The 21,958-nt window shown below is 44.3% G+C and overlaps 1 protein-coding gene across 1 annotated transcript in view; it reads right to left on the bottom strand.

Moving 5' to 3' along the window:
* Positions 1-1,434: 1,434 nt before the first annotated feature.
* Positions 1,435-21,958, bottom strand: part of LOC137534660 (gastrula zinc finger protein XlCGF53.1-like) — a 48,055-nt gene continuing 27,531 nt past the window's right edge. The window contains exons 3-8 of the mRNA XM_068256273.1: positions 12,769-12,886; positions 12,473-12,643; positions 12,264-12,387; positions 12,054-12,151; positions 7,579-8,080; positions 1,435-5,120 (exon numbers count right to left, since the gene is read on the bottom strand). Coding sequence (XP_068112374.1) covers positions 4,417-5,120; positions 7,579-8,080; positions 12,054-12,151; positions 12,264-12,387; positions 12,473-12,643; positions 12,769-12,846 — 1,677 coding nt within the window. The 5' untranslated portion in view covers positions 12,847-12,886 and the 3' untranslated portion in view covers positions 1,435-4,416. The remainder of the gene's footprint in view (positions 5,121-7,578; positions 8,081-12,053; positions 12,152-12,263; positions 12,388-12,472; positions 12,644-12,768; positions 12,887-21,958) is intronic.

Below are 21,958 nucleotides of genomic sequence, written 5' to 3'. Positions count from 1 at the left end.
TCACTCTGTTCCTCTATATATGACCTTCACCTCTCTCTCTACCACTTCTCTCTGTCCCTCTATATATGACCACCACCTCTCTCTCTGCCACTTCTCTCTGTTCCTCTATATATGACCTCCACCTCTCTCTCTACCACTTCTCTCTGTCCCTCTATATATGACCACCACCTCTCTCTACCACTTCTCTCTGTTCCTCTATATATGACCTCCACCTCTCTCTCTACCAATTCACTCTGTTCCTCTATATATGACCTTCACCTATCTCTCTACCACTTCTCTCTGTTCCTCTATATATGACCTCCACCTCTCTCTCTACCACTTCTCTCTGTCCCTCTATATATGACCTCCACCTCTCTCTCTCTCTCTACCACTTCTTTCTGTTCCTCTATATATGACCACCACCTCTCTCTCTACCACTTTTCTCTGTCGCTCTCTATATAACCACCACTTCTCTCTGTTCATCTATTTATATGACCTTCTCCTATCTCTCTCTTCCACTTCTCTCTGTTCCTCTATATATGACCACCACCTCTCTCTCTACCACTTCTCTCTGTTCCTCTATATATGACCACCACCTCTCTCTCTACCACTTCTCTCTGTCCCTCTATATATGACTACCACCTCTCTCTCTACCACTTCTCTCTGTTCCTCTATATATGACCTCCACATCTCTCTCAACCACTTCTCTCTGTTCCTCTATATATGACCTCCACCTCTCTCTCTCTACCACTTCTCTTTGTCCCTCTATATATGACCACCACCTCTCTCTACCACTTCTCTCTGTTCCTCTATATATGACCTCCACCTCTCTCTCTACCAATTCACTCTGTTCCTCTATATATGACCTTCACCTCTCTCTCTACCACTTCTCTCTGTCCCTCTATATATGACCACCACCTCTCTCTCTACCACTTCTCTCTGTTCCTCTATATATGACCTCCACCTCTCTCTCTACCACTTCTCTCTGTCCCTCTATATATGACCACCACCTCTCTCTACCACTTCTCTCTGTTCCTCTATATATGACCTCCACCTCTCTCTCTACCAATTCACTCTGTTCCTCTATATATGACCTTCACCTATCTATCAGCATCACCTTTCTCTTCCTCTCTACTACTTCTCTCTGTTCACTCCTATCTTTTGTTTTCTTGACATTTCTCCCCCTATCTCAGTTATCCTTCATTTGCTACTCACATAAACTTTCTATTATAATATTGCTTTCAGAAAGATAAGAACAATTCAGCATTTACAATCATAAAGTTCCACGTGCAGTCTTTTCTTACATTAAGACATTATTTTTTCTGTTCGGATTCACACCAGGGAAAAGTATGACATAATATACTGTAAAAGTAATAATGTACAAGGAGATCATTAACATAACAACTTTATTACCAAACAGGAAATCTTTACAGCTGGAGAATAACAATGCAGGGAAATACTAAACAATGTCAGCACAGTTTACAGTGCACTCTGGTAACATCAGCATAAGGGCCTGTTCAAACCAAAGTCAGGGCAGAATGGTGCTCACCACCTCTTTCCCACCACTGTCTGCACCCCTTAACCCCCTCCTACGAATCTCTGTGGATGGAGAGGGAGTTATGCGTATGGTCAAGTGTCCCTACAGAGCTATAAAGATGTTTATGAGACTCCCTCCGAATCGATAAACTGGAACTAGATTGCTGATTGTGGGAAGGGGCCTCCTGTGATCCAGTCTAAGAGTGGTGATGGCTGTAGAGGGCTGTATGTGGGCTGGGGCACCCTGTGATACTGTGTGAGGGGCTAGATGGGTGTATGTGGGCTGGGACACCCTGTGATCCTTTGTGTGGGAGATAGAGGGGTGTATGTGGGCTGGGACACCCGGTGGTCCTGTGTGTGGGAGCTAGAGGGCTGTATGTGGGCTGGGACACCCTGTGATCCTGTGTGCAGCTGGAAGGCTATGTACGGACATAAACATCCCTGTGATCCTGTGTGTGGGGCTAGAGGTATGTATGTGGACTGGGACACCCTGTGTGTGTGAGATAGAGGGGTGTATGCAGGATGGAACACCCTGTGGCCTTGTGTGGGGCTAGAGGGCTGCTTGTGGGTTGGGATACCCTGTTATCCTGAATGAGGGACTAGAGGGATGTATGTGGGTTGGCACAACCTGTGATCCTGTGTGTGGGGCTAGAGGGCTGTATGTGGGCTGGAACACCCTCTGATCCTGTGTGTGAAGACTGGGGGATATTTGTGACAAGGACACCCTGGAAAGTCCCTTTGAAGACCGAAGAGCTATTTTGGGGACAGGACTTTGCTGTGATCCTGTTTAATAGTTGCTATAAGGCTGTTAGTGGATCAGATTTCCCGTATGATCCTGTATATAGTGACTAGTGGGCTATTTGGGCATACGGTTCCCCCATGATCCTGTTTCCCTATGATTGTGTTTGTGGAGGCAGTAAGGCTGTTGTGGGTGGATCCCCCTGTAATCCTGTGTATAGGAGTTGGAGGACTGTTTGTGGATAAGATATCTGGGTGTACCTATCACTCACCACTGATGGACATATTACACTTCACAAGGAATGATTAGTAAACATCCGTTCATATAAAGCCTGATCTTGCAACTACCTAATGGCTACCTAACCACCTCTGGTGGTCAGACCACCAGGAAGGGCTCCCAGGCATGCACACCTACTGCACTTATTATGACAGGTTCTCTTTTCCTGATGGACGCAACAACAAGACACGACACACCCAAAAGTATCTAGCAAGAGATCCAGGATGGATGACTGAAGGATCTACACAATGAATGTCCCAAGAAACAACGACAACAAAAAAACAAATCAGGTGCCTCCGCCTAACGCTTCCAGGACAGCAGATCTCTTACAAATGCCTCATCTCCATTATACAATGTTTCCATTACAATAACAATCCAACATAAGAAATGTCAACCAGTATGATCACGGGCTTCAGCGGATGTGTATTTTCTGATGTTTGAGAAAAAGTGGCTTACAAGTGAAACATTCCCCACACTCTGAACATGAGAGGACACTCTGCATTGTGACTCTGCTTTTGGAGTTTATGTTATGGCCAAAACCAGAAATCGGTCAAAGTGGGAAGTGGCTGACCATTTTTAAAACTGGACGATTTGACGTCGGCCAAAGTCCAAAATGCTGGGGATCTCTGACATTGGCCGGCCAAATGACCAAAGTCCAAAATGCACAAATCCCAGAACATCCCGGGTCCTGTCCAGCACCATGACTGGCACTCAGAACTTCCTCTCTGCTCTGAAAGATAAGCAGCAGCATAATAACCTTTACAGAAAAACATTTCTATGTTACAAATCCTACAACAAAACTGCAGTTTGTCTACTTCCTGCTTTCATGGAAGCAGACATATTGTTAACATCCTGTGTTTACAAAATTATCTGCTCTGGCAGCCAGCTTACATGCCTGAGAGATCAAATTACAATTGTGCCTAGTCACAGATGAGGGTGAATTAGACAAGCTCAACTCTCTAAATATATACAGGATAATTTCTCCATTTTTTCCTTCTATTTTGTGCAAGAGTACAGGTCTACTTTAATGAGCCAGCGGGGAGCGGTGAATTGCTCAGATAGCAGCCGAAGATAGAAGGCAGTCGTAGATGGAAGCAGATGGAAGGTGGCAGAGATGCAGCCGGCAGCATGAAAGGCAGCCCCGGGTCCTGTGAACAAAGATGGAAGAAGACAGTGCTTGGGGAATATCCGGGCGGCAGTGAGCAGCTGATCGGGACTTCGGCATGGAACAATTGGGGAGATAGAAGGCAGGGAACAGTGGGGGAGATTTATCAACGCATTACTGACAGTTGTTTCTTCTTAATCTGTTCTAACCAGCAGGGAGAACAGTTCTGCATGATAATAAGAACCTTCTTAAATCCTAGGTAATAGTGGCAATTTAGCGTGAATTTGTAGACCTGCACTACAGTTAAGAAAAGTGCAAATCCATCCCTAAACTGGCGCAGATTAAGAAGTGCTTGATAGCAGTTCTACAGGTGTAGAACTGCAGGCTAGACATGATTGCAGAGTGCAAGCTAGACATGATTTGTGATGTGCTCCTCCCCCTGCTGAATTCCTCCTCAGAACCTGCTGCTATCAATACAGCAGGTGTGTTGGTTACCTCAGCAACATCAATACCCCTCACACACTGCACTGCCTGAGAGACTTCCCTAGCTCCTCCTATTTTACAACAGTTTTAGAAGGAATCTGCACTATCTAATGATTTATTAAGATGTCTAAGACAGTTTTGCACGGATTTCTAAAAACCTACTAATATTTTGTCTCAGAAACTCTTGATAAATCTGGCCCAGTAAGCTGACAGAAGGTGGCGGAGAGTGGGGACTCCGGGACTTGGCTGGCCATATCTAGCCATAATGCGTTCTTGCCGGTCAAAGTCCGCAACAAATCTACATTCTGCACACTGGCCGGATCAGCCGACCACTTCTAGTTTTCACTGGCGAGAGCCCATAGTGGCCAGACTTCGGGTTCTGGACATAACATTTACGGAGAGTTCCCTTTTTATGGAAATATTTCCCACACTCTGAACAGGAAAGTGGGTTCTTTCCTTTGTGCCTTCTCTGGTGTCTAAGAAGTGATTCTTCCTCGATGGAACCTTTCCCACACGCTGAACAGGAAAGAAGACTTTTCTCTCTGTGGATTTGCTGTTGTGCAAGAATGGATGATTTCACAGAGAAATGTTTCCCACACTCTGAACATGAAAACAGATGTTCTCCTGTGTGTCCACTCTGAAGTTCACGGAGGGATCCTGCTTCGGGCAAGTATATCCCGCACTCTGGACAGAAAAGATGACACTCTCCTCTGTGGAGACTCTGATGTACAATAAGTTGTGATTCTTCGCTATAACAATTCTTACATTCAGAACATGGAAATGTCTTCTCAACTCCCAGCATAGCACCACTAAAGTTACTGGCAGAAGATTCCTCAAGATTAGTGGGATGCAGTGATCTGTCCTCATGGTGAAGTCTGTGATGTGTATTTCCAGTAATGGGGGTTCCTCCTGCAGAATATTGAGTGGTGCCATTATCTTCTGCATTATCATCTGGAGGTGAGATAAGACGTCCCTCAGAGTTGATCCGAGCCTCCCATCCATCTGTTGGTGAAATAACAATAGTAATAGAACGTGCATTCTCCTGTGTGCAGGCAGCAGTCATGTATGTGGCTCTAGCAGTGACTGATGTCACAGAGCTCTGGCATGTGTGACAGGATTGCTGGGGAAGAGATAATAAGATGCACATATAATCCTGTCAGAGGGTTTCCCACATCCTGTCCATCTATTGGGGGAGATAATAAATTATAGAAAATTAATTCTGTGTGCCAGCAGCAGTCATGTATGTGGCTCTAGCAGTGAACTATGTCACACAGCTCTGGCATGTGTGACAGGCGTTCTGGGGAGGAGATACTGGAGTGCACATCTCTTCCTGTCAGAGGTGTTCCCCACATCCTGTCCATCTATTGGGGGAATAATAATAGTTATAGAACATGCATTCTCCTGTGTGCAGGCAGCAGTCATGTATGTGGCTCTAGCAGAGAGTGATGTCACAGAGCTCTGGCATGTGTGACAGGCATTCTGGGGAAGAGATACTGGGGTGCACATCTCTTCCTGTCAGATGGGTTCATCCAACAGCTTCCCCCAGCACTGAGCCCTGTCCTGCTAGCTGGCATAGCTGGGAGTGTACAGTGCTGCTATGGGGGGAGCCGTGAGAAGAGCTCACAGCCCTGAGGGGCTCCAGTAAAGGCTAAGTTGGCCATTCAACAGTTGATCTGCCACCAGATGAATCATCAGACAGAGTCCTCTCTGACTGAATCTGAATGTGCCTGTGATGAGTGTTGCATGCTTACCAGTCATGCTGGTATGAATACTCGCCTCCTCCGAAGTCTTTTTGACTTATCACCATGAACATGTGCCCGGGTCACATGGTACAGGCATTCATGGAGACAATTCAAACTGATGCCCCCCCTCGAAGCGTCACCGTGGTTAGCATTTACCCCCTACGTCTACTTTACGCCTTCACATTTATGGACATCTGTAACAGCTGCCGCCTGTAGCGATTGGATGTGATGGCTAGAGCGACGGTTTAGAGACTCACAGCTGTGTAAATGCATCGCTATGCTGTTGCCTAGCAATGTATCTATACAACATTGGGGTCCACAAACTGTGCACTTCCAGTTGCTACAGACAGGTGATAATGGTATGCTACATGCTCAACTAGTTATGAAATATGGCATGTATGGTATTATTTTAAGCGGGACGAGCCAAATAATATATTTTGAGTAGTTTTATAATTGTGAAACTTGTCATGTGAAAATTAGGAAGGGTGGCATATGAAATAAAAGGTATATTTTTAGCATTTACGCCTATTTTTCCTACGTAAAATGCCTATACATTTTTTTAAAAAATTGGAAGAAAATATTACACACTCCCCCCCCCCTTCCCAAAAGCCTAGGTTGTCCTGAAAAAAAAAATATATATATATATACGGTGTTTCCCCAAAAGTATGACATCCCCTGAAAGTAAGGCCTAGCATATATTTCGAGCTTGCTTGAAATATAAACCCTTCCATAAAATAAGACCTAGTGGCTGTGGCAGGGGCAGTCCCGTTACCCCCTTCCCCCGCATTACCTCCTAGCGGCCCCCTCCTCAAGAAACACTGATCCCCGTACTCGGCAGCTCCTCTGCCCGGGGGCATAATCCAAACCGCAGATTAGTGGTGAACTGTAATAAAGGCAACTAGAGCATCAGTATAACAGCACCGTATCACTGTAACAGCGCCTCCTTATACTTCCTATGATGCGCCTATGTCACTTCCTGGATACGGAAGCGATGTTACAGTGATACAGCGCTGTTACACTGATACTCTAGCTGCCCTCATTACAGGTCACTGCTAATCTGCGGTTTGAATTATGCCCCCGGGCAGAAGCACTGCAGTGTACTTGGATCGGTCTTTCTTGAGGAGGGAGCCAGCAGGAGGTAATGCGGGTACTGGCTATGTGTGAAGAAATATAAGACCTCCCCCGAAAATAAGACCTAGCACATGTTTTAATGGAAAAATTAACATAAGACAGTGTCTTATTTTTGGGGAAACACGGTATGTATCACTATGATGGCATAAGTTATAAAAAAAAGTTATTGGTGTATTAATAGTGGCTTAAAAGTTATTGCTAATAGTGACTGCTGAAATGCCAAAATTGTCAGGAATCTTAATTAAAAACCCAAAAATGGGAAGTTGTTAAACTGTTTTTAGTTAAAGGGAAATCACGTTTTGTGTGTGTGTACATAAAGGACAGACATTCCACAGTGTTTCTTATATTGTAGATATGTCCAAGTGGGGGTGTCAGCCTGCTGCCAATCACTTGGTTATGGTGGGTGTCCATAAAAACTAAAATCTGAAGCTAATTACTTGGAAAGGGGGATGAGAATCTGGGCAGTCTGTATGCCAAATGATTACTGTTGTCATGGTTGCACAAAAATGCTGCTTGGCCTTACTGTCAGTTAGCCAGAAGTAACATTGAAATGTGAGTCATTTCTAGATATAGCATCTTTTTTTTACCTTCATTGCTAGCTGTATGAAATTCTTCTCTCATTGTATCTCTCATTTCAGCATCCACCATGAACTGCTGATCAACCGTCACATACGTCTCTTCTTCTTCCTCTTTACTGGTCCTCATCGTGTCACCCTCCATAGACTGCTGAGCATTCCTCACACATGTTTCTTCTTCCTCTTTTTTAATTGTTCTGAGCATGCCACCCTCCTCCATAGACTGCTGATCACCCCTCACATATGTCCCTTCTTCCTCTTTGCTAGTCCTCATCAAGTCACCCTCCTCCATAGACTGCTGATCATTCCTCACATAGGACTCTTCTTCCTCTTCTTTAATTGTTCTCATCATGCAACTTGCCTCTGTAGACTGTTGATCACTTCTCACATGAGTCTCTTCCTCCTCTTGAATTGTCCTCATCATGTCACCCTCCTCCATAGACTGCTGATCACCCCTCACATACATCTCATCTTCTTCTTTAACCTCAGCTTTAACACTAATCTGTTCTTTACCCTAAACAAATGATATAAAATGTAGCATGTTAACACTAATGGACTAAGACCACAAATAACTAGGAAGCTTCCATATTAAAAGGGCATATCTTTAGTACAAACATTGTTGCAGCAAAACGTTACACTGATATGCTACAGCCTCTAGAGGCCAAGAAAAGCACATTGGACCTCCTGAAGAACTGTGAATCTCACTCAGGTCATATTTGGTATCCATCAGTGGAGTGGAAGATAGAGTTTGTATATAAAGAGGAACTGTCGCGAAAATCTTAAAATGTAAACCGCATACAAATAAGAAGTACATTTCTCCCAGAGTAAAATGAGCCATAAATTACTTTTCTCCTATGTTGCTATCACTTACAGTAAGTAGTATAAATCTGACATTACCGACAGATTTTGGACTAGCCCATCTTCTCATAGGGGGGTTCTCAGGGTTTTCTTCATTTGCAAAAGCACTTAGTGAATGGCAGTTGCTGCGTCCAACTGCCAAAATAGTGTGCAGCGAGCAGGGAGGCTGGCCAGCATCTTATTGTAAATCTTTTTTTTCCAGGAAGTGTCTTTATAAAGAATAAAAGCCATGCTGAGAATCCCCTATGGACAGATGGACTAGCCCAAAACCTGTCAGTAATGTCAGATTTCTACTACCTAGTGTAAGTGACAGCAACATAGGAGAAAAGTAATTTATGGCTCATGTTACTCTGGAAGAAATGTACTTTTTATTTGTATGTGTTTGAAATTTTAATAATTATTTATTTAATGTCCTAACTAGAGGCGATGTGCCTGGATATATGTATATTTTTTTTCTTGTTACTGACCCCTGTGGCTAGGGTCTAATTCAGTGCACTCCCTCCTTCCCCTGTATGTGTTTGTCAGCATGCAGACAGCTTATGCTGGTGTATGTGCATGGTGCACATGGATACATTACGTTAGCTCCCTTGTGCAATTGGTAAGATGCACTGTCTGTCCCAGGAGAGGACGTCAGGATGTGTGCTCCTAATCCATTGATAGGTTTGATGCAATGAATGTGTTTGCATGTCTGCACTATGCATGTTACAGGGCCAGAGTTAGGACACCTATGTTTACCTGGGTACTTCTGCGCAGTATAGGTGACTAAGCATAAGAATGCATTCTTCTGTGAACTAAAACCCCGGCTTTTAACTTAGCTGTAGGGATAACAGTTGTACCTGGATGAGTGAATCTGTGAATGCATTTGTTTGAACATTTGCATGCGAGAGTGCGAAGGGTTAATAGATTTTTGCTGTTTTCTAGCCACACCCCCTTTAGCACCTCCCTTTCCTTAATAATTATTTATTTAATGTCCTAACTAGAGGCGATGTGCCTGGATATATGTATATTTTTTTTTTTTATAAAGAGGAACTGTCGCGAAAATCTTAAAATTTAAAACACATACAAATAAGAAGTACATTTCTCCCAGAGTAAAATGAGCCATAAATTACTTTTCTCCTATGTTGCTATCACTTACAGTAAGTAGTATAAATCTGACATTACCGACAGATTTTGGACTAGCCCATCTTCTCATAGGGGGGTTCTCAGGGTTTTCTTCATTTGCAAAAGCACTTAGTGAATGGCAGTTGCTGCGTCCAACTGCCAAAATAGTGTGCAGCGAGCAGGGAGGCTGGCCAGCATCTTATTGTAAATCTTTTTTTTCCAGGAAGTGTCTTTATAAAGAATAAAAGCCATGCTGAGAATCCCCTATGGACAGATGGACTAGCCCAAAATCTGTCAGTAATGTCAGATTTCTACTACCTAGTGTAAGTGACAGCAACATAGGAGAAAAGTAATTTATGGCTCATGTTACTCTGGAAGAAATGTACTTTTTATTTGTATGTGTTTTAAATTTTAAGATTTTCGTGACACTTCCTCTTTAACTACACATTCCTGAGAGGACTTTTTCCCTAGTAAAAGTAGAAATTCCATGATTTGGCCGAACATTTAATCAGAGAGAAAAAGAGAACTGGGCTCGAAAGGAAATCTCCAAACAAGATTTCTGGTGGGGAAAATAATGAGGTGGACAATAGTTATTCCTGAAGCTGACCGTCCCTGAGGGCTAGTTTACAGTCAGCGCTTGGAGCGCCGCTTGCCAGCCATCGTGTTCGGCTCAACGATTGCAATTTGCGGGCAAAATCTTGCGATTCAGCACAATTTGCGCTTGTGATTCCCGTTCTATAGAACGAGAATCACAGAGCAATCACCCCTGAAACGTTGCATGCAGCGCTTTGCGATTGATCGAAATCACAAACTCTGCAGTGTGAATGTATCCATAAGGATACATTAGTAGCAGCGCTTTGCTGATTGCCAGCAATAAGCAAAGCGCTGAAAAATTGCTAAGTGTGAACCAGCCCTTACTCGGCCCAAACCTTGCTGTGACTGGCTGGGAATTTGAAACCCTTCCCAGGAACTTGGGAACTAAAGTAAGACTTCACAAGTCCTAGATTGAGCTTCTGTATGAGGCAGCATAGACTAATGAGCTGTTTGACGTCGTTTCTTCATCGGAGCTAAAACTAACTACAACTGGATTTACCTTCAATAAGGTATTTGGACTCTTAACTGGAACCAAACCTAAAAATGACCTTCATTAATATTACACGTTATTTAATGCAGTTTATTTTATAGCATGGCCTTTTTGTTTATTTACTAGTGTATCTTGGGCATTTCTCCCTGCTCTGAGAGTTCTCTCTGCCTGCTACCAATAGTACTTAAAGTGGACCTGAACTCAGAACTTCCTCTCTGCTCTAAAAGATTCACAACAGCATAATAACCTTTAAAGAAAAATATTTCTTTGTTAGAACTGATACAAATCCCAAAATAAATCTGCACTGTTTCTACTTCCTGCTTTCATGGAAGCAGACATATTGTTAACATCCTGTGCTTTCAAATGAGCTTATCTGCCTTATCGGCTGTGGCAGTCAGCTGACACAGGGGAGAGATCAAATTGCAACTTGCGATTAGACACAGATGTGGGGGGAATTATACAGGCTAAACTTTCTAAATACATACAGGGTGAATTTCTCTATGTTTCTCTTCTGTCCTGTGCAAGAGTTCAGGTCCACTTTAAGATTTGTTGTCTAAAGGCTCGTACACATGCCTGACTTATGAACACCAGAGCCGATAGTCAGGCATGTGTACATTGGTCGCCGACCCCTAACCCATGAGTGAACTGCCCAGCAGATTAACATCCCATCGTCATGCAAGCGCCGCTCCTTCGTCCGCCCCCCCTGCATAGCAACAGAACGCATAGTCAGCTGCATAGCTGCCACGCATCTGTACAGGGCCGCCAGCGATGTCATCTTAGGCGATCGGGTCCAAATCCCAGATGGGCGACATAAAATCAGGAGGTGTGTATGCATCTTACCAAGCTGTAAAATTTCTGTGCAGGGAAAGGCTAATGCTGGGCATACACGTTAAGTTTTTTTTTAATCAATTGAGCCGCTGATGGCTCGATTGATAATTTCCGACGTGTGCGGTACCCCGCCGGATCAATTCCCCGCTCGATCCCCGAGGGCGGACAATGGGAAGAAAACGAGCAGAAGATAAGGAGCGCCTGCAGGGACGAGCGGGAATAGTTTCGGGCGGCCGCAACGCATCATGTATTTACAGACTAAGACAATAATCCTCACTAAATAATCCTCACTATGATCTTACACAGTTCGCAGTCACAGATAGAGCAAAAAAAGACCGGCACTAGATTCTGCAGCTGGGATCTATGTAGGCTGCTCTGGAATCATGTACCCACAAAAACGTGCACTCAAGAACAAACAAGTCCATATACAATGAAGAAGAGAGTGAGGCACTGTAAATGCAAAATGGTACCTTTTAATCACCAAGACAGACAGCATTGTATGCAGTGGGAGTTAACAAATCCGACAGCTGTTTCACGCTATATACGCTTCCTCAGAGGCTACAATAGTCAACAGTTCGCAGTCACACTGGAGTTCTACACCCTCAGCTCTACCTACCTGATAATGGAGGGGAGTGCTGGGAACTTCCTGTGTACAATCCCAGGAAGGAAGAGGACCTGTACATCTCTCTGGTGGGTTTCTGTTACTGGATTCATCTGTAGAAAACACACACACTGACTGAATACATTCTTACTATTTATGAGTTGATGGGAATCTAGGTAGACCATGCTGCTCTGTACTATATCAAATATTAAAGTCTCCTCTTACCCGGTGATGTGGAGGGCGGCTGTTTCTCCATCATGGTGTCCTTATAGAGAAACGTGTGTCCTTCTAAATACTGCCGCTCTTCCATGGAAAAACAGACAGTGACATCCTGACACCTTATAGGAACCTGACACACAAAATTATACGGTCACCATCCAGAGATATCTTTTGCTGTTACAGGATAATGTCCTATAATTTCCAGCACTGCTCACCTCTCCAGTCAGCAGCTCAATCATCTTGTAAATTACTTCTAGAACCATATTCTCTTTGTTTTTCTTAGATGTATGGAAGTGAGGTGGTGGCACTATGATGGGAGATGGACTATGATGAGGACTGCCAGGGGTTAATATCTTTCCAGATGTCTTATTCACTACTTCATAATCCTGTGTAATAACATATAGTAACAACAATCACCATATACCCAGAATCCTCCTCACCTCTCCAATCAGGTCTGTTTTTTATTAGACAAAAAAGTGATTTCATATGACCCTCCCAGAATTCTCCTCACCTCTCCAGTCAGCAGGTAGATGATTTCCAGGGTGAGGTTTAGTATCCTCTTAGTCATGTGACTCCGGTCCTCCTCCATCCTCACTGATGTGTAATGTGATCTACATAAGAAGATCCTCCTTGTAGATAGAAAATAAAGTAAGAGTTACCTGGGCTGTAGGAATCTGAGCTATAATAGGATGGAGACATATTAACTACTTAACTTAAACTGGACGCACATGTGTCCAGTTTGAGCTTCACTAACTCAATTAGGATGTACAGCAGTGGATGCGCATGCACCACTTGTTCGTGGTGGGACTTACACATTGGGAATTGAATGGGAACATATGTTCCCTGAGCCAATCAAAGTGCCTGTATATAGATGAACATGACTCCAACCAGGAGCCATGTTCATTCATAAAAATGAAAGTAAATAAAATGTAGCAAATAAATGATCAAACACTTCTTGGTAACCCCAGGTAGAGTGTAGAGCTATCATGTGGCCAAAAAGTAAAATAAAAATACATTACAAAAATAAATTTACTATAGTTATTTATCCCTTCTAACCCCTCTCCTCCACCCCCATATTTACCAGAAAAAAAAAGTATATAAATAAATAGTTATCTTAGGGACTTAGCTTTATTAATATGTATGTCATGAGGGCATATTATTGTTATTTTTGCAAATAAGGGCTTGTAATTATTGATAGGGTAAAGTGAGAAAACAAAAAATACACGTTTATTTCCAAATAATATATTGTCGCCATACATTGTACTAGGAACATAATTTAAATGTGATAGCAAGGATAAATGGCAAATAAAATGTGAGTTTTATCTACAGTACCTGCAGTATCACTGCTTATCCCCCAACTATAGGTGATGGAATTTGAGAAAGTGTATTTATCATTTTTTCCCCTTGTTTATCCCTTTAAAAGGCATAGAAATAAAGTAAGTAACGAAAAAAAAATATCACCCACAAAAAGCCAACCGTATTTTGTGGTCTATAAGACACTCTTTTTCTCCCCCAACAGTGGGAGGGAGGGGGGGGGGGGGGAGTAGATGCCTCTTATAGTCCCTCCCTGCTACTGAGGAAGTGCTGTGATTGGCCCTAATGACGTAGACTACTCCCGCCCTCGAGACTAGCGCGTCCAGTAAGAAGAGGGAGCTGAGGGCAGCCATGATTAGCAGGTTGGGGCAGTGCTCTTGATTCGTAGTAGATGCGGCTGACGGCTGTGATATCCCGAGAGATTCCGTACTTCCTCAGCTGCAGCATGCACGGTGTGTAGAATGGGAATCGAAAGCTGAGGGGATAGTGCATGGAGGGGGCATGGGGGCAGCGCACAGAAGGGACATGGAGACAGTGTGTGCTGGAGGGGACAGCAGGACAGTACATGGAGGGGGCAGGGAGACAGTGCACAGAGAGGGTAACGGGACAGTGTGCCAGAAGAGACAATTGGGAACAGAGAGGGACAACAGACAGGGGAGGACAGGGTGATGAGTGGCATGCCTGCATTTTTGCCACGCTCCTACGAGTATGAGGGCAACAGACGCAGGGAGACAACAGCCAATCTGCACAGCTTTCACATACTACAGCTTAGGAAACGTTTCTGATGCTGAAACCAGATATTAAACATGAAAGTGAGTATCCCGGATAATATACTGCATTCTGCTATATGTCGTCACAACAGTTCCTCTTAACGAGGTTGATTCATTAAAGTGTACCCGAGGCAACATGTGACATGATGACATAAACCTGTGTCTGCACAGTGCAAAGCATATTAATAACCAGCCTGTTTTACTTGCTTTATTTTTCTGCCTGAAAGAGTTAATTTCTAGGCATGGAAGTGGCAGCTACTGTCTTGTCAGTACCTTGTAGGGAATATTGTAAACATCACTGAGGGAGATAGGAAAAGGGCAATAGTTCATGTATTTTCATTTAGGGACACTGAAAGGGAAAACGAGCCACGAGGGATATGGTGGCTGCCATATTTATATAATTGTAAACAAAACCAGTTACCTGGCAGCCCTGTTGATCTTCTGGTATAAGTAGTGTCCCAGTCAAAACCCTGGAACAAGCATATGGCTAATCCAGTAAAGCCAGAGTCAGCTGAGTCAGAGTACCTGATCTGCTGCATGCTTGTTCAGGGTCTATGGCTGAAAGTATTAGAGACACAGGATCAGGAGGACGGGTTAACGTTAAAGAGTATCACGCTTGTTAGCGCGAGTTACTTTTAGCGCGCCCTGGATCATAGCGTGCATGCCTCAGTTACACGCAATCATTCTGTGTGTTGTGTGCCAGAGGCGTAGCTAAGGGTGGGCAAGGGGGAACATATGTCCCCGGGCGCAGCACTGTGAGGGCGCTCAGCATGGCCACTGCACCCCCACGTACATGAGAGGTGGCTTGCTGGCTGCCCAAAGTGCCCCTGCTTCTCTCCCTCCCTCTGCAGAAACATTATCAGCAGCAGAATAAGGCCATCTAAAGGGGGGCACATCTGCCTATCTAAACAGGGTAAAGGGTGGCACATCTGGCTAACTAAAGGGGTACACATTTGGCTATTTAAAGGAGGCACATCTGGCTATCTGAATGGGGTAAGGGGGCACATATAGCTATCTAAATAACTTGACTCCACCCATGACCACCTTCTGATGTGTGGCCATGGTCATTTTGTCCAGAAACTGTAGCTTTGCCTCTGTCGTGCGCTATACTTAGTGCAACCACAATACTTCACTAGTGTAGCCGCTGTTACGTACGATACTTCACTGGTGCGACCGCTACTACGTTAACTTACGTAGTAGCAGCCGCGCTACTGAAGTATTGCGACAGCGACACACGTATAGCAGGCGGCACACAGAAAGATCACGCGTAACTTAGAAGCGCACGCTACGCTGCAGGTAACTCGCCCTAACCAGCGCATAGCATGCTGTGTTGCATAGAATTGCACCAGCAGTGATTGCATCAGACAGGTGTTGGAATAAAATTGTACATTCTTTTATTAAAGGGGGGCTGTTCAAAGTGCGCAGTTGTGTTGCAGAATAATTCTGCATGTCAACTCACTGCCCATACAATTCTATGGGACTACTGGGTTATAATGTTAATCTCGTTATTCTAACTTGCTGCATTCAGGCTTTCTATTAAAATCTATGGGGTTGATTCACTAACCAAAATAGTGTGAGTATCCGCCTGTTACTCGCGCTATTTAATCAGCATGCATTAATTTTAAGACCCTGCACGCTATGCGCACTAGTGGCAGTGTAGCGTGTGTAATTACCCTCAGTCACAGGAGCGCGTTCAGCACACGCTATGCTGCGGAAGTGCAGTATAGCAAGCGCTGGTAACTTATGCCTGCAATTTTCCAATGACAGGAGCTCCACTCATCCTGGCCTGAGTCCACTCGGCTCCAGTGATCTCCACACTTTGATCGGCCCAATAGGCTGGCCCACTTGTGGGGATAGCAGTGGCGTGCAGTGAAAATGCAGTGTTGTGCAGTGAAGGTGAATGCAGTGTTGTGCAGTGATGCACAGTGAAATGCAGTGTTGAGCAGTGGAATGCAATGTTGTTCAGTGAAACCAGTGTTGTGCAGTGAAATGCAGTCTTATGCAGTTTTGCGCTATGAAATACAGTGTCATGTAGTGAAATGCAATGTTGCACAGTGAAAATGCAGTGTTGCGCTGTGGAATACAGTGTATCACAGTGAAGTGCAGTGTTAAGCAGTGGTGTGCAGTGAAACTACAGTTGTGTGCGGTGGAAATGCAGTGGTGTGCTGTGAAAAGGATTTGTGCAGTGAAATGCAGTGGTGTGCTGTGAACAGAAGGTATGTGCAGTGAAATACAGTGTTGAGCAGTAGAATGCAGTGTTGCACTGTGAAAAGCAGTGTTGGGCAGTGAATGCAATGCTATTATAAATAAAACCTGCCCATTTAATTTGCCCATTGGTCACGGCTATCACAACATTTGAATTATGTTCCTAATACAATGTATGGTGACAATATGTTATCTGGAAATAAATGTGTATTTTTTCTGTTTTTTTTTTTTGGGGGGGGGGGTTGTATGTGGTCAACAATTCTAAGCCCTTATTTACTAAAATAATGGTAATATGCCCCCATGACATACATACTATAAAAAAAACAAAAAAAAAAAACCCTAAGTCCCTAACGCAACTATTTATATTTATTTTTTTCTATTTTATTTAATTTTACAATTGTGTGTTTGTTAACTAGGGGGTTAGCGGTGCTTTGGAAGGGACACATTTTATTGTTAATTAAAAATGTTTCCCGTTATTTTACTGCAGGGATTGGGGGTGCTTTGGAAGGGATTCATTTTATTACTGATTGTTAATTAAAAATATATCACCAAACACAGGCCTTTGGCGATTATCACCTTAGTACACGATAATCACCGTCTGGCCAAGTTCCGGGAATACCAGAAGTGCATGGAAGCACAATGTAAAAAATACGCTTCTGCACATGCACGCTGCACCACCCCCGCCTGTTCCAGCGCCCATGCCGCCTGATGCCTGACTTGGCATCATTGGCGGCCCGGGACTGCCTATGCCTGGCTAACCTATACTGGGGGCACCGATGTCTGAATAACCTATACTGGAAGGCACCTATGCCTGGCTACCTATACTGGAAGGCACCTATGCCTGGCTACCTATACCTCACTAACTTATACTGAGGGTGTCTATGTAATAACATACAGTATATCATGATACTGTCATACCACGGCACTTTTGGAGACAGTTATCATACCTTGAATATTTTATAGGCGGTGGTGACATCATCAACGGAGGTGCCGTGGAATGGGTTTGGAAGTGTTGACACCCACCTGTCAGGAGTTGGATGGGTGGCCGACATCATTCCTCCCTCTCCATGGTCCCCCCCCCCCCTCCTGTGTCCCCCTGCAAAGCTTGTGCAGTGTAGCCTTTTGAAATTGACTCACCTGTTCCTTGCGATGTGTCCATCCTTCTCGGCAGTTGTCTCTTCTCTTCTTCCTGTTTCTCTTCAATGATGCGTACGCTTGTCATACAAAGATCGGGCGGCCAGAGAGGAGCTCATAATGATGGAATTGTCGCATCAAGTTATTTACCAAATGACCTGCTGCAGAGGGGCACAGGAAGGTGGCCCATGGAGAGTGATGGGAGAAATGATGTCGCCCCCCCTCACCGCAGTGTCACCCACCTTCTACCACTCAGTTGCACCTACAGATGGCCACCTTTACTGTGGGCACCTATGCTTGGTTACTTATACCGGGGGCACCTATACCTAGCTCCCAGTATGTGTGTTGCAAATTTTGGGGTCTTTGGCGATCTTTCTAAATCACTAATGGAAAATTGTGTTACGATTGGCAAAACGTCTGCGATTCGGTAATTGGAGCAAATTGTGGCAACTGGAAAAGCATGCCCCTGCATGTGCTGCCTTCCCTACCACACCCTCCAACCATCCCATGCAATCAATTTAACCACTTAATGACAAGCTGACTTATAAAAAACGTCCTGCTAGAGCCTTTTAATGGCTCCAGGACGTTTTTATAAGTCAGACAGTGCTGCTGCTGCTGCTGTACGCGTACAAATGTGCTCGTGTGTGCTCCCGTGCGCATTCCCGTGCACGTGAAAATAATGAAGAAACACCAAAGAAAAAATACACCTTTATTTCTAAATACTATATTGTCACCATACTTTGTACTAGGCACATAATTAAAATTGTGTGATAACCACTACAAATAGGCAGATAAAATGTGTGGGTTTTATGCACAGTAGCAGTGTTTATATTAAAACTATAGGGAAGGCAGAGAGAGCGGGGAATATCGATGTGGAGGGGGGCTTTGAGGCACCCCCCCGCTAGGCACAAATAGGCGGCGGCAATCAAACCCCCTAAACAGACCCCCCCTAATGGGCAAAAAAGGGGGGGTGGGGGGAGTCTGATCCCCCTGCCTGCCACCTGATCTGTTCTGGGGCCTGAAGAGTCCACCCAGCACAGATCATAGAAAACAGGGCTGGTCCTCAAGTGGTTACATTTCTTAATAATTTGATCCCTGACCTGTCTGGTGTGTTCTTTGGACTTCATGGTGTTGTTGCTCCCAATATTCTCTTAGACAACCTATGAGGCTATCACAGAGCAGCTGTATTTGTCCTGACATTAGATTACACACAGGCGCACTCTATTTAGTCATTAGCACTCATCAGGCAATGTCTATAGGCAACTGACTGCACTCAGATCAAAGGGGCCGAATAATTACGCACACACCACTTTGCAGTTATTTATTTGTAAAAAATGTTTGGAATCATGTATGATTTTTGTTCCACTTCTCATGTGTCTTTCATGTGGAATTCCAATAAAATTGATTCAAGTTTGTGGCAGTAATATGACAAAATGTGGAAAACTTCAAGGGGGCCGAATACTTTTGCAAACCACTGCAATTGTGCTGCATTAATGACCTACTTTTTATATGCCATACGGTTAGCATATTTGCTTTTGTGCATAAGTATTATTATTCATTTAGAAATGATACGTTCCTAAAGTATACTTATTTTACTCTGAGAGCTGACTTTGCATTTTATTCATAACTGCTTTATTCATCGTCTAACTTAATCAGAAGGCATCAGAAAGCGTTTCTGCTTGTCTCACTGTAGGAGAGCTGGCAGTGTGAGAGAAGGCTTTGTTTACAATCCTCACTTGATACAATTAAACACAAGATAACATTATCTACAACTTCTGAAGCGGCCAGCTCTGCTGGCAGGGAAGCTTCTTATGCTGGGAATACACCATACAATTTACTGTTAGATTTTTCTGTTTAGGTGGCCATACACTACTGTTTAGTTGAAGCTGCAGCCCTGGAGCCCAGCGGAGAAGAGACAGCCGTGACCAGGGGGACTCACGCCAGCCGGATCAGGTAATGTATTGCCGCTGTATTGCGTCGGTCGTCGGGCTTTGGAACGCCGCTATCGACGCACTCTCGACCCGCCGGCGATCGAGCAAAGTCTTCCACACGGATGGCTCGATGAGAATGATTACTTTCGGGCAGAAATCAATCATTTGCGTTTGCGCAAAGATTTCACAGCAGATTCGATCACAGTGAACGAATCTGCTGTATATCGGCAGGAAAATCGTTAGGTGTATGGGCCCCTTAAGATTCTCTGTTAGATTTACTGTAATTAGATTATTTTCTGTAAAGACTGGTCATTATCTCTGGTGCATGGTCTTCTGGTTATCTCCTGCTAAGTAGAACAATGCCTAATTGCTAGGCAGATAGATGGTTAGATAGATAACTTCCAACATATTGGAAATTATCTAGCAGGTAAATCTTACAGAGAATCTAATGCTGGGGATACACGGTACGTTTCTGTACTGTGTATCGAGCCGCACGATAGATTGCGGCGCGTCCCGTGGGCGCCCGGATCGATTTCCGCGCGTCCCCGCAGGCAGCTTCTTATCTTACGCTCGTTTATTCTATTGTCCTGCCTGCCGGTATCGAGCGGGGAAAATTATCCGGCGGGGTATCGAACACGTCGGATATTATCGAGCCATCAGCGGCTCGATTGATAAGAAGAAACGCACCGTGTATCCCCAGCATAAAGGTCCGTACACACGTTAGACTGCAGGCAACGACGGGTCCGTCGTTGCCTGCAGTCCGGCGTGTGTACGGACCTTTATGCTGGGATTACACTATATTTTTTTTGCGTTCGATTCGGTGCGCGATCTATTAACCATTCAATTTTCTGCTCGACTCTTTTTTCCATTGACTTCTATAAGAAATCGAGCGGAAACGAATCGAGCGAAACATCGGACATGTCGGAATTTTATCATCAAAGGCATCGATTGGAACGATTCTTACAAAAAAATCATGTAATCCCAGCATAACATAAAATTGTATGGTGTATTCCCAGCATAAGGCCTGTGTTAACCCTTTGAATGCAGTTCTAGTAAAAAAATGCTTGTATATAATATGCTGGGTTTCATTGCGCTTTAACAGACAAGTTTGGCAGATAGTTGGTAGATGTGTATTATGCTGGGAATACACGGCTCGATTCTGAGCCATTTAGATGGCTTGATAGATAATTTCCGACACGTCCGATCGTTTCGCCGCTGAATTCTGCATTGAGGACAATGCAAAAAGATAAGAAAAGCGAGAGAATCGCCTGCGGAATTGAGCGGGGAGTCGATTGAGCGGGAGAATCGAGAGGCAAAATCAAGTTGTGTATGCCCAGCATTAGACTTAAGAAATGAGAGATTAGTTGAAGGCCATAGTAGTCTGTATATATATTACACACTCTCTAAATATATATTTTAAATAGTTTTATGTTTATGAATAGTCCAAACCCAACACTTCTATCCCAGGCAGTGGCATACCATTACCTAGGGCATCTGACACCCTCTCACCCACCCAAAAAACAGAAAAAAGTGAGTGCAGCATGCTAAGTGCACCATGCCGTATAATGCTAGGTATAGGTGCCCCCAGTATAGGTAGACTGTAATAGTTGCCCTCAGTGTAGGTAGCCTGGAATAGGTACATCCAGTATAGATAGCGAGTAATAGGTACAGCCAGTATATGTATACAGGAATAGGTACAGACAGTACAGATAGCCAGGACTCAATGCAGCCAGAACAGTATAGCTAGCCAGAAATAGGTGCAGCCAGTATAGATAGCCAGTAATAGGTTCATGCAGAACAGTATAGGTAGCCAGAAATATGAGCAACCATTATAGATATTCAGAATAGGTACATCCAGTAGATAGGCAGAAAAGGTGCAGCCAGTAGACAGGAATATGGTGCATTAGGTATAGGTATCCAAGAGAATAGGCGCACGCACGCACGCACGCACACACACGCTGCTGCCTCCCGGCAGTCCCCTCCTCCAGATAGCCTGGATCCCCCTGCACTGTACGGCGACGGACACTTCTTCACAACGCATAGCCACGGTGGCCGGCAAACAGTCAGCGAGGCAGTGTCCAGTAACGGTGATATGTACACGAAGTGACATCTGTATACTTCCTGTACACATCGCCTTTAGTGGGCACTGCATGCTGCAAGTTTGCCGTTCACTACGGATATGCGTTCTGAAGTATCACCCGCCTGAAAGTTGAAGGGGGGGAGGGGGGGTGTCCAGGTGGGTTTATAGTAGCAGTAACTACTGACTATAGAGGGACCGTTTGTCAGCCCCTCTGCCTGCTGAGATAGGGGCCGGCCGCTCCATGCGCCCCCAGGGCACCAGCAGAGT

This window comes from Hyperolius riggenbachi, chromosome 10 (genome assembly GCF_040937935.1).
Source record: "Hyperolius riggenbachi isolate aHypRig1 chromosome 10, aHypRig1.pri, whole genome shotgun sequence".
NCBI lineage: Eukaryota > Metazoa > Chordata > Amphibia > Anura > Hyperoliidae > Hyperolius > Hyperolius riggenbachi.
This window is presented reverse-complemented; position numbering and strand designations above follow the sequence as displayed.